The sequence below is a fragment of the Rhamphochromis sp. 'chilingali' genome (genome assembly GCF_963969265.1).
Source record: "Rhamphochromis sp. 'chilingali' genome assembly, chromosome: 11".
NCBI classification, from domain to species: domain Eukaryota; kingdom Metazoa; phylum Chordata; class Actinopteri; order Cichliformes; family Cichlidae; genus Rhamphochromis; species Rhamphochromis sp. 'chilingali'.
Window position 1 is genome coordinate 9,772,173 of NC_137938.1, and position 13,482 is coordinate 9,785,654.

A 13,482-nucleotide genomic window follows, 5' to 3' on the forward strand; every position below is an offset into this window, starting at 1 on the left:
CGGGCGAGGATGAAGGCTCGGAGGCTGCAGCTGGCGAGGATGATGAGGCTGCAGCAGGCGACGGCGTGGAAGCCGGAGACTGTAGCGCTGCAGGCGTGGAAGAAGCTGCTGCTGCCCGTGGCGTGGATGAAGCTGCAGCTGGCGAGGATGATGAGGCTGCAGTTGGCAGCTGGACGGGCTCCTCGGGCCCTCCAGCTGACGAGGCAGGAGGCTGGCTAGGTTCTCCTGAACCTCCAGCTGACGAGTCTTGAGGCTGGACGGGCTCCTCGGGCCCCCCAGCTGACGAGACAGGAGGCTGGCTAGGTTCTCCTGAACCTCCAGCCGATGAGTCTTGAGGCTGGACGGGCTCCTCGGGCCACCCAGCTGGCGAGACAGGAAGCTGGGCGGGCTCCTCGGGCCCCCCAGCTGACGAGGCAGGAGGCTGGACGGGCTCCTCGGGCCCCCCAGCAGGCGAAGCAGGAGGCTGGACGGGCTCCTCGGGCCCCCCAGCGAAAACAGTCTCTGGACCAGTGGGCACCGGGGCCCCTGGAACACACAGGTCAGAACCAGTAGGTGCACGGGCCTCTGGCAGGCACAGTTCAGAACCAGCAGGCGCACGGGCCTCTGGCAGGCACAGTTCAGAACCAGCAGGCGCATGGGCCTCTGGCAGGCACAGTTCAGAACCAGTAGGCGCACGGGCCTCTGGCAGGCACAGTTCAGAACCAGCAGGCACACGGGCCTCTGGCAGGTACGGGTCAGAACCAGCAGGCACACGGGCCTCTGGCAAACACAAGGCAGACTGCAGCTGCACAGAGCATTGACCCAGCTCGGGCAGCGACAGCCGGATACAGTCCTCAGCTGGCTTCTTAATCTCCAGGGGTCCAGAGTCGGCCGGGGGCTGGGACCCAGCCTCTGGGGAGGCCCTGGAGTGTGTCACAGTCTCTGGGCTGGCCAGCTTTTGAGGACTGATTACAATATTATGTGGTGTGTCTCTCTGCTTGACATGAACAGGTGAAAAATAGTTCTTTCCGGGTTGGATGGACTTAACTTGTTGTGCAGGAGGAGTTGGTGACAACGATGGCTGAATAGGTGATAATAAGGCGGATGAGTCTCTTGTCAACTGAGCTATTGACTGAGCTATGGATTGTAACCAAGTGTCTAATAGGTCTGGCTGTGACTGTAATGGGGGTGACGGTTGAATGGCTAACTGAGCTAGTGGCTGCTGGGCAGCTAACTGAGCTACCGGCAGGGCAGCCGACTCAAAAAACACAGCCCCGGAATAAACAGACACACAGTCCAAAACAGAAAAAGGGTCCTTTTCACTCACCACAGCTGGCAGTTCCAAAGTCCTAGTCTTCGGCTGTGGGGTGATGCGCCGACGGCGCGATCGTCGCTTCCTCCCGGGCAAAACCTCCGGCGGGCCGGGCAAAACCTCCGGCGGGCCGGGCAAAACCTCCGGCGGGCCGGGCAAAATCTTCGCCGCCGGGCTGAGTTGGGAAGCGGTAGCGGCTGGTGGGTGAAGGTGCAGTTCGTTGAGTATGAAGTCCTGTGCGAGCAGGTGAAGAGAGTCCAGCAGCCAGGAGTGAGCAGAGATGAGCTGCTGTAGCCTGGCTTCTACAGCGCGGAGACACTCTTCCCCCTCATGCTCGAGCCATAGGTTAACCAACCTGGAAACAGAGTCAATTAGTTCCTCCCGAAGCTCCTCGGGAGGTGCGGATGCCGCTGGGTCCATGTTTGGTCGGGTCGTACTGTCACGGCTGGGGGAGGGAGCCGTGTGGTGTGGAGGAAAAGGAGGACCCAAAATGCAGCAAACTGATGATACGAATGACGTTTTATTTACAGGGTGGTAGTGGCAAAAACAGGCAATGAAGCACGAGTAATTACAAACGGAAACCTAAACTGGGAGAAACTAAAGAGCAAACCTGAAATCTTACAAAACGGAGAGCGGAGCAGAGAGACGCAGACCAAGGACCAGGATACCAAGAAACACAGACGAGCCGACAACGAACACAGACCGACACCCACTATATATACACACACACACACACACACACACACACACACACACACACACACACACACACACACACACACACACACACACACACAAGGTAATCGGGTAATCGCACACAGGAGGGAAGAACAGCTGATCTGAATACACATGATGACTGGAGGACACAAGCTGAACACAATGACAACAGACACAGACTTTCAGAACAAAACAGGAAATCTAGAACCCGAACCGGACACAAGGGGGGAGGACACAGAATAACTAGAACAGAGGGAAATAATCACAAAACACAAAACGCTGGGTCAACGACCCAGGACCATGACATCCCTGAACTCATCTTTATTCAGTGCTACTAATTCATTTTAGTGAATTACATATTACAGGATAACGGTGGATAAAACGCAAAATAAATTATTCTTTTTGCAAAATAAACCTTAAAGTGATTTACTTTGGTGCAATATTTTTATGAGAATAATATTAAGTTAAATATGAGATAAAAAACAACAACATTTCTCTCTGTTTGTTTTTATTTCCTTTCCACTCATGTATATCTGATCCATGCTTTATTTTGATCATGTGCATGGATAAGGCAGCCCTGACCCAACAACCTCTAAGGCTGAACTTTAAAATAATAAATACAGCTGGAGCAACGATTACTTTGGCTACTGCTGCCGCTCGGCCAACAAGCCACAAATACTGCAAATCAGTCGTGGTTTGTAGGAATTTCTCTTTTCTGTCTCCTGTTTGTGAACTCGGTTTGTAATCCACATACACCAATGAAATGAGCTGCAAAGACCTGACTTCAGATGGATGGCAACCATCTAAACCTGATGGACATCATGCTGAATTGGCACAAAAAATCTCTTAAACATTCTTTGGAGATTAAATTGATCAAAAATGTGTAGAACGATCTGAACAGAAGCAGCGATCGTGTCCGTTTTTATATTTAGTAAAGCTATAAAGCTCTCACGCTCTTTTTAGCCTTGTTTATGAAAATGAGCCTCTGAGCCCGGTTCAGGCCAGTTCCTTTATCTCTCCAACAGAGAGTCTCACATCAGGAGATGCTACCGACGGTTAAATTGATGTAAAAGGCTGTCGTGCCTTTAAATGACATTTTTTATTGCTGACTATGCAGTCGTGTTCTGCACTCTTAAATTTTGCCATTCCAGATTCTGGAGAGTGAGGAGGTCACAAAAACATTTTTATCCTCAGGGGGTCAGACTAAAGAACCACAGGGTTTATCTTTCTCACCAATCTGTGTTACTATATGTAACTTAAAGTTGCTACTTTGGTTCCACGTGGTGTTTTTCACAGGGACCTCAAGGGCCCATAGGAGAAGTTGGCCCTTCTGGACCCCCAGGGCAACCTGGTCCTCAAGGACCCAACGGACTCTCCATTCAGGGGCCTCCGGTAAGACTTTACTGGCGTAAAGGTGGATTTTTCCACAATTGCTTTAGCGTTGAAACTCGCACAACTTCCTGTAATAACAAAAATAAAACTTTGGGATCAAGTAACATATCAAGTTTTGTCATTCTCAAGCAGCACTTTCACTGAATTATGATAACCGGTCACTGGACGTGTGCTTTTTGCAGTTTGTTCCCATCTTTCTTCAGCAAGTTCAGAAATGTGTGCAATTATGACTGCACTTGATATTAAGCTGTCTACCACCTGCCATTGTGAACTGACAAATGTTGACATATGCCTCAAATAGACTTCCAGACATTTCTCGGATCTTGCCCAAAGAAATGGCCCGGCATCTTATTAAGATAACTGATGTTGGTTTTTCCAGTCCGTGGCTATCACGAGGCCCACGAGTCCAGCCCAGCCGCAGTGACATTGTTTGTTTTACAGGGAGCTCTTGGGGAGAAAGGAGAGAGAGGAGAGATCGGCCCTTCCGGACCAATGGTAAGAACATTTCCCAAAAATGGTCACTGTTGTAAAACATAGCAGTAAAGTGTGTTTACTGATGCCCTACATTTACTGTCTGATTCCCTACATTACAAAGTACAACACGGAGAGGGAATTACTTTCCACCCTGCCTGAAATACAATGTTTTCCTCCTGTGTTTCTGTCTTACTTATAGGAGCTAAGTACTACTAAGTATACCCAGCTCTGTGTGTGTGTGTGTGTGTGTGTGTGTGTGTGTGTGTGTGTGTGTGTGTGTGTGTGTGTGTGTGTGTGTGTGTGTGTGTGTGTGTGTGTGTGTGTGTGTGTGTGTGCAGAATTGAAATGAATCCTACATCTAATAAAAGGTCCCCTGGACCTGTACGCTCACAGAAGTGAGACGTGTTACTCTATAAAAGCATATTTCTGTGTTTTCATTTGATTTTTTACAATTATTTTTCTTGTTTCCTTGATACTTTCGGCCGTTCTTACTAAGGCTGACATGGACTCGGTGTGTTATTTCTGATTAACTTTAGCAGATAACTTAGTTAGGGATAAATAAAATGTTTTACCAAAATGATTAGCTCACCAGTACATATCTAATGTGATAGATAAAATGCACTGGACTGAAAAAAATCCAAAATGACTTGCCTGTGTAGCCAATATTGGTGACATGTTTGCCAGGCCAGTGCTGACAGGGCAAATTATTGGTTTGTTTAGAACTACTGTGGCTTCATTTGATCAGTTGTAGACACAGTTGTTGTGTTGCTCCTGATCATTTCATAATTACACTATGTAAATGAGCGGGAGAGAAGGGAGGGGGGAGAGAAGTGTGATTAACTCTGATTCACTTGTTACAGTGGCCTTCTTCAGGGAGGTGGACACATTATAGCAGCTCTTGAAGGTGATGTTTTGAAACAAAGATAAATGTCCAAGTGTGAAGATCTCAGCAACGTTTCCGCAGACTCAGCTTTAATTGTCATTGAAATATGTGACATGATACAAATGAAACAGTGCTTCACAGTAAGCCTCAGTATACGCAGCATTCTACTGAACAATAGGTAAAACAGCTGAAATAAATTTAATAAATACTCAAATAAATGTAAACCTAAGTACTGAAATAACTAAATATAAATAACAGATCTTATAAATTACTATATGGGACAGTGTGTGGCAGGGAACAGCAGCAACTCAAGGAGGTCAGTGCATGGGCCAGGGTAACGGCAAGGGCTGAACTTGCTGCTCTTGTGGGTGTTTCCGGTTTAATACCTGCCAAATGTGGTCCAAAGGAAAAAAGGTTAGCCTGGTCTGATGACATCATGTAGACGAGGCATGGCTTGAGGCTCTGGGCAATATTCTGCTGGAAAACTTTATCTGGATGTTACTTTTGCTTGTACCTAAACACATAACCCCCAGTTTCATTACAGAGGTACACCCTGACAGCTGTAGGGTGTCGACTTGGCCACCTTATTTCCCTGATCTCAGTCAGGCCCAAACCACTAATATACAATGTCTCCATCACTTCAGAGGACATTACTTTTACTGCCCCCCCAAAAAAACCTCACCCTACTACAACCTTGGATCAAGTTTGCACCATAAAATTTAATGCTATGGTATAAAGACTTTGGTATTTAGCCTCCAAAGGGAAATAAGTCTTAAGAATGTGACTATGTAAACAGATTTATTTCCCCAGCAAAGGTAATATACACGCACCACTCCTGAAAACAGAGCTAATCAGGCTAATTAAGTGAAAAAAACTGTGAGGGTGAGTAATGGGTGTGTAAGCTGAGCTGGAGTCTGAATCTCTGCTGTTTTGCAGCTAGACTGGTTAAATATTAAATGAATCACTTACCTGTAGGAGTCTGCAGAGACTTTCACTGTTGTAGAAGTGCTTCTTGACAGACCGTTTTTCTAATTTTTTCAAGTTTGTTTTTCTGTTTTTAGCTGATAAATAAAATAATACCTGGTGATGTGCATGCATTTCAGTGAACGAAGGTTTGCTGAATTTACTTTGTTTGAAAGCGAAGAAAACGGAAGGCGTAAAAGTTCTGTCTCACTTCCTCACACTTGTTCGCACTGAGCTAAAGCAGCTCCTGACGCAGCACTATCCTCGCCGCTCTGTGCAGGCCCGCCTGTTGTAGAAATGGTTAGTTTTTAAACTTATGAACTGGAACAAGAACACAGATAACGCCTGCAGGCTTCTGACTGGGAGACTGAGAAAATCCATTGACATTTGAAGTGGCCAAGTACGGAGCCCCCCAGGGGACATGGGAGAAAAAAAAATTACGGAGGGAAAAAAAAAATTAGGGAGGAAAAAAAAAATTTGGGAGAAAAAAAAAATTAAGACGGACTTTTGCGAGATCTCGCAAAAGTATTGCGAGATCTCGCAAAAGTATTGCGAGATCTCGCAAAACTCCAACAATGGCGGCAGCTACTTAGTTGTAATATTACTCTTTCTGGGTCACAAAATACACTTTTAAGATATTTTGAGGCGTGAATGTAGTTGTGTAAACGTCAGATACCTGCTCGGTTTACAAGACATCACATATTTGCAAAAGTGCTCCGACGTTTTTGGAGATCTGACGCCCACTAGCTCGAAGCTAACGGGAGGTCGAGACCTACTACAGCCGAGAGGAACACCGCTTTCCCGGCACATCGTGCCTCGACCTCCCGGTCGGCTTCGAGCTGGCGGCCACTAGCTCGAAGCTAACGGGAAGTCGAGACCTACTACAGCCGAGAGGAACACCGCTTTCCCGGCACATCGTGCCTCGACCTCCCGGTCGGCTTCGAGCTGGCGGCCACTAGCTCGAAGCTAACGGGAAGTCGAGACCTACTACAGCCGGGAGGAACACCGCTTTCCCGGCACATCGTGCCTCGACCTCCCGGTCGGTTTCGAGCTGGCGGCCTCCGAAGAATGCGGCTAAAACTTTTGCGAGCGCTCGCAATACTTTTGCGAGATCTCGCAAAAGTCCGTCTTAATTTTTTTTTTCTCCCTAATTTTTTTTTTTTTTCCTCCGTAATTTTTTTTTCTCCCATGTCCCCTGGGGGGGCTCCGTAGCCAAGAACCCTTTCAGGCGTGTAGTATTTATCTGGATGCATCAGCTTTGGTTGAAGAAAAGAAAATGTGTTTCAACGCATTTGAGATGGAGTATTGATATAATATATGAGTGTCATTTATTAGCACATGGACTAACATCTAGAGGCCTTCTGTCTTGTGTCTTTGCAAACCATATCTCCAGACGTTTACGGGGATAAGCATCTATGAAGCGCCTTGAGGCGACTTTTGTTGTGATTTGGCGCTATATAAATAAAATTGAATTGAATTGAATTGAATAAGAACGTTTCAGAGAATAATTTGATAAAAGTTAAACTTAAATTCATTACAACAGCTGCACTCGAGCTGACAGTGCCAAGGTTTTGATTTTGAGAGATGGCTTCAGCACAGAGCAAAAAGAAAGGAGCAGTCTTATATTTTATTTTATTTTTTTACATCGCTGAGCACAATTTGTTACAGTCACTGTTCCCATCTTCCCCCTGATCGTGTCACACTCGTACATTGATCTGCAGAGCACACAGGCTCCATGTTTGGACGGTCGTTTTCTAATGGTTTCCTTCGACAGTTGAATCAGCCGATTTTGTTCGGTACTGTAAGAATGATTAAATAATTAATAATTCTCAGTGGTCAAGTAAAGCCTGGGTAGTCAAGCTAATGGCACTCGACATCTTTGCACACAACAGGATATTTAACATAAGAACTCTTTTTAATTTTGCACTTATAATAAAGCTTGATTGAATGGGAGTGCTGGATTGTCTCCGACCCAGCGCTCTGAGTACATTTTGTATTTGTCTCATTTTAGATTTGTGATTAGTTCATGTGTCATTCCTATTTAGCTTTTAGTTGAGGTTAAAGGCAGTCATTATTTATTGTTTCCTTGGTTTCTGTATTTGGGTTCTTATATTGTTCATCACGTGTTAGGCCTGTTAAACTTGTGTTGTCATGTCTAGTTTCAGTGTTTCCGGTTTTATTTTGAAGGAGTTGAGTGTTCTTGGTTCACTGTATTTAGTTTCACTTCCCCTGTCCTGTCATTAGGCTCATGTCTTGCCTTTTGCCTTTTGTTTGCAGTTATTTTGCCAGCTCAATAAACGGCTCATTTTTGGTTATTCAAGTCACGTTTCACGTTTTGTTTTGTCTGCATTTGGGTCCACGTTTCACTCTACACGCAGCCAGCCCTGCTGATTGTGACAATTTTAATTCACCTGCATTTCAATGCCCAACAAATTGCAAATTTTCATTTTCTGAAAGAATTTGAAAATGTTTTCTATTTGTCCCCCCAAAAAATGTTTGTTTCTATTAGTTTCATTTTCAGAAGCGCAGCGAAACGTTAGCCACTCTCAGGAGGCGAGAACAACTAGTCTCCCAACGAGCTCACGGAGAGCTTCAGCAGTCCTCGATGCGGCACTATCTAGCGATCTCTGTGCCTGCATAGCCCTATTAATAAAAGCTGGCAGTGCTGCCCTGTGCTGCACTATGTTACTGAGTGATAATGTGTTTTGTCACAGCAAGGAATATGAATGGGTGTGTGTGTGGCTCAGTGGGGGAATAATGTAGCTTCCAGGGCCCTGTTGTAATATACGAGGGACCACAGAGAGTATCACAACTCTAAAGCATCAATTACCTCAGTCTCTCTCTCTCCCTCTCGCCCTCGCTCTGTTTCTTCCTGCAGTAAATACAATGTAACCTTGTCGTCAGCATCCCCTCCACCTCTGTTTCAATTTGACAATGAAAAATGCAGCTGCATTGAAGAGCGGCGACTGTGTGTTTGTGTGCGTAGCCGTCTCTCTCATCTCTCGCTTTCATTTTGTTTATCGCGCGCATGTGAGGTTTTGTTATCGACTAATAATTTTGGTTTTGTCTGAGAGAGGGATGCGGGTTGTTTTGGTATAGGCAATAATTTCAAATTGGTCTCATTCTTGATGTTGTGCGGATATATACGGTTGCCCCACATGACCCCCTCATCTCAGTCCTTTATCTGCCGGACACCATGGAAATTTACAGCTGTGCATTTCTGTGTGTGTGTAAATCCCGAGGCTAATGTATTGAATCAGAATCACTCGCACACTCCAATTATTAATTTCTTTGGCCTGCCTGTTCATTTTATTCTCAGGGTGTTGTGAATTATGCAGCATTTATCAAGAAACAAAAGAATATTTTAATATTTTATGATCAAACACTGAATATTTTATAGTTAGACTATAACTGAAACTTGAAGCTTTTTTTCTTAAAAGTGGTTAAAAAAAATCGGTACAGGTAGAGAAGTTCAGAAAATTGTTCCAAGTTTGACTTGACTGAAAGATTTCTTCAACTGCTCTCCAAAAAAAGAAACCAAAAAAACTAAATGGGACAATGGAAAATATGAATAAGTATGCAATACCATTATATCCAAATTAATTAAACTCTATATTAAATGTAATAATACAAAAACAGCCTATTTAATGTTGAAACTGACATTTTATGTGTTTTCAGCACGTATGCTCAATTTGAATGTTATACAGGGAACTCCTTCAAAGGAAAGTCAAGACAAAAGCAAAATAATAATAAAAATAAATACTTGAAAAACTCTCTAGTTCTCTACAAAAAAAACCCCACATGGTGTATTAACTCAGAGCTAATTGGGTTAAATAGTGGCATTATTATAAGGGCGGAGGAGGGCGGTGCCCCATCAGTAAAACAGAGCAATCTAAATTTGCAGTTTGAGTATTTTATCTTGCACAGTATATGATATCTTTAAAAGATTAAATTAAAGCCAGTAATAAACAGCTGTGATCTTCAGGGCCTCAGACAGTGTTGTATTATAAACACAGCACAGTTCTGTCCTGGAAATCACTGCATGTGGTCAGGAGGACATCCTAAAGCCTGTCCGAGAACAGAGTTAATCACTATCCACAAATGCAAGCTGAAACTCGATCATGCAGAGCAAAAAATGTATTGAAATAACATTTAGAAATGTTACTGTGCCTGAGCTAATTTCAGAGACTGAGGTAAAGTGGAAAACTGTCCTGTGGTTTCAAGTTTAAAAATGTTGAATTCTTCCTTGAAGTAAAGAATGTCTCATCCTCCGAGCTAAAGAGGATGTGGACCATCTAGACTGCAAATTTAATATAATAATATAGTTTTGAGGAAAGGTTTGGCTTATGAAAGCAGGAGATCGCAGGACACATGTACAGCTTATGACAGCGGGGCGTGATAGTAAAACAGTACAGCTGCTAAACTGGACGTGTCACGCACATATTTTGGCATATTTACCATAAAAGAAACTCAGAAGTGTCGAGCAGCTGAAATCATTTTACTATAAAGCGAGAAATAAATGAGAAATTAGTCTTATCGCTTTTTTGAAAGAAAAGGTGATGCAGCGCACTTTTTATTTAACATTTAATATGTAGTGTTTGTGGATGTAGTGTTTAAATTATTGAATTATTATTTTTATTTACATTTTACATAGAGCCACGATACTTTCATAACATTTTTTTTGCTATAATTATTTTTCTTTTGCAGTTCGCTTTACTAACTTCGTCTTTAATGTCAACAATGGTTTCATCAGTCTTTGTGTTTTGTGCAGACGTGGAGGTTTGCCTCTCCGCTCCACGTGTTTCTTGAAGTTTGTCGATATCTGAGTGAAAGTTGCAGGGGAGGTATTATTGCAGATGTCATGGGAGAGTGCACATCAGGCAACATCTGAACGGCGGCACATCGTTAATCATATGAGGCCTGTCCTCCGCGACCCCGTCCTGTAATTTGTAGAACCTTTAACAGTGTTAACTGTCCTGTTTTATGAGCCCTCCACTAATACTGAAGTGCGGAGATAAATCTCCTCAGCACGCAGTCCGTGGCTGCATTTTGGAATTGGCTGTGTGTGCATTGACCTGCGGAGAGGCGGATGAAGGGGAAATGGGGCAGGAGATGGAGCGGCGGGGTCGACTGCTGATATGAAGACTGTCTGTGCCCAGAGGGTTAAAAGCTGGTCCTTTTTATAAATCAGATTTATGTCCACTGCCGTCAAAGCATTGTTGAGCAAGATAGCAAATCCTCAGCTGTTCTGACCTTTAGTAGCACGTCTGTGCGTATTTTAATTATTATGAGACATTTATGGATAAAGACTTTCCTTGATATACTGTACGTGATTCGGCAGCTAAAACACTTTTTAAAAATTCACTGGGCTGCGATGGTGCAAAAAGAAGAAGAAGAAAGAAATTAAATGAATTCACAATTTTAAAGAAAATCTGATTTTGAAGGCTGATTTAAGTCCTTTGGTTTCCTGCTCATATCAGGTCAGCAACAACCAAGATGACTGCATGGAAATACTACAAATACATTTTCCTAATTATGATGAGATTCCTGCTGATGGACAATGATGCAACCTACACAAGCTGCCGATGATGTCACTGGCATTTATGAATCTGCGTTGTGCATTATGTGTTAATTACCGTTCGGTCATGTCATGTCTGATTTATGCATGGAGCAAGTGTCGTGTTCAGTCTCCAGGAAGTACTGGAGAATGTCTGTTGTTTAAAAAGATTTAATATGCTTCAGCAGTTGAAATTACAAGTTACAGCACTGGACCTCTCTGTGAAATCAGCCATCTGTCTTCACAGAAAGTATGACCCCGGATGGAGCCGTGCAGTTTTATACCCCAACAAAAACAAGTATTCTTCCGGAAGCGATGTGGTGGTCCGGCTGTTTCCCTACGAGTCTTCTCTCCGACCTCGTATCTGCTCCTTCCTGGAATAACAGAAACAGAAAAAGAAAACACCTCCCTGCGTAGCCTTGATTATAAATCTCTTACTGATTCTATTTATTATCTAAGTTCGGGATATTCTGTTCAGACTCCCTTGGCCCAGTAAATATCATCCTGAGTGTTAGCTAGTTATGATGTGTAAGCATGCTGCAAAAAACCCCTCTGGACTCTACGTCAATCACAATATTTCAATTCAGTCATAGCACTGAATGAAGCTTCCGACCTTCAAAACATGGAGCTCCAACTCTTTAATGATCCCATCACAATGTGCATATAAAAAACAGCTTAAATAATTTTAATCCTAACACCAGCTGATAGAAACAAATAAAAAGCTGGAACATCTTTCCCTCCTGGGCCCTTGCTCTTTGTTGTGATTAGTTTTTTTCAGGGACAGACATCTGTGTTCCTCAAGTTCTTCCATTTATTTGTCCGTTCCTTCACATCCATTCCCACAGTTTTAACAAAATCACTCCATGATTATGCCGACATTCGTGAGTTCTTACATTAATGCTGTTATTATTTCTTATATTGAAATAAGTTGTCACTGGTAAATTCAAAACCTGGTGTAAAAAAGTAGCTGGACATTGACAGTGCTGAAAAGCTGCGCGACATGCCGTGTGGTTAAGGTTTTAGGCAGGTTAGCATCAGTTTGGACCGTAGGGTTTCAGATTTGTTAGTGGTTGCTACGTAGCTATGGCGTAGTTTTCTCACTGAAGCATAAATCCTCAGTCAGTCTGTATTGCCACAGTAATTCAAACCCCTGTGTTTGTGTTTTTCTCAGGGAGTTCCCGGAGGTCCTGGCTCACCTGGTAGAGATGGTCCCCCAGGATCAAGGGTAAGATACTGACATGATGTTCAGCTTTGCTGGTTTGTGTTACGCTGCCTGATTTGTTGGTTGTTGGAAATGTAGAGTGTAGTGTACTGTCTATTGCATGCATTTGGTTAACTACAGTCTGAAATACAGTACATAGGTACATAGGGGTGGACGTTTTAATTTAATGGGGTGTAAAATACAATTCTGAAAGTGAACATCTAAATAAAAAAGGCACAATGGATGAGATCTGCAAAGATAAAACAGTAAAACAGCTGCATAATCACTCCGCTGTCATCACGAAAATATGCTCTAATACACTAAATAAGTTTTGAGGAAATATACATAGATTCATTAATATTCATGGCATTTCTTTGTAGTTTCTTTAATATGAAAATCAAAGTTTGCATTCAGTTAAATGAGTTAGATAAATAATACCATACAAAAGAAAGTGAAAACAGAGGCGTGTTTATTGAGAACGTTTTTTATGGTCCATTTCCAGCTTTGCACAGCGCCTTAATGTCCAGCTGCATTTCTCTGTTTAGTTTTATGTGTCTTCATAAAACCATGCATGTCTTCCCCCAGTTGTTCAGAGCTACATCACCCTGGTTTCATGTACAGCATTCACAGTATATGAGATCCAGCACTTTTAGGGCTCTGTGATACCAGCTGGTCTGTAGTTGATGCTGACAGCGGGATCAGGCCTTACAATGCTCAACTGGACTGTAAATACCAAAACAGAAACATAGCCAGAGGGTAATGTATCAGCAAGCAGAAAAAAGGAGGTTTATTCCAAATATGTAACATAGTCATAGAAGCCTGTTGTCCGTGTCTGGCTCCTGGAGAGGTGAAAGTCTTGCACTTCATCCATCTGCTGTCTCTTTTTTGGCCCACACATGTCCAAGCACTCATCCCCTCAGTGGTAGTTGTCAGAAGACGTCTTGCATAGTTTTCAGGCTTGTCATGTGGTTTCCTTGAGGATGCTTGCATGTTGGCCAGAGTTT

At 43.5% G+C, this 13,482-nt stretch overlaps 1 protein-coding gene across 5 annotated transcripts in view; it reads left to right on the forward strand.

Annotated features, from left to right (window-relative positions):
* col14a1a (collagen, type XIV, alpha 1a) overlaps positions 1-13,482 on the forward strand; it is a 169,455-nt gene that overhangs the window by 125,938 nt on the left and 30,035 nt on the right. For all 5 annotated transcript variants that reach the window (XM_080895344.1, XM_080895342.1, XM_080895343.1 and 2 more), the window contains 3 exons: positions 3,305-3,400; positions 3,842-3,895; positions 12,449-12,502. In XM_080895344.1, coding sequence (XP_080751470.1) covers positions 3,305-3,400; positions 3,842-3,895; positions 12,449-12,502 — 204 coding nt within the window. The remainder of the gene's footprint in view (positions 1-3,304; positions 3,401-3,841; positions 3,896-12,448; positions 12,503-13,482) is intronic.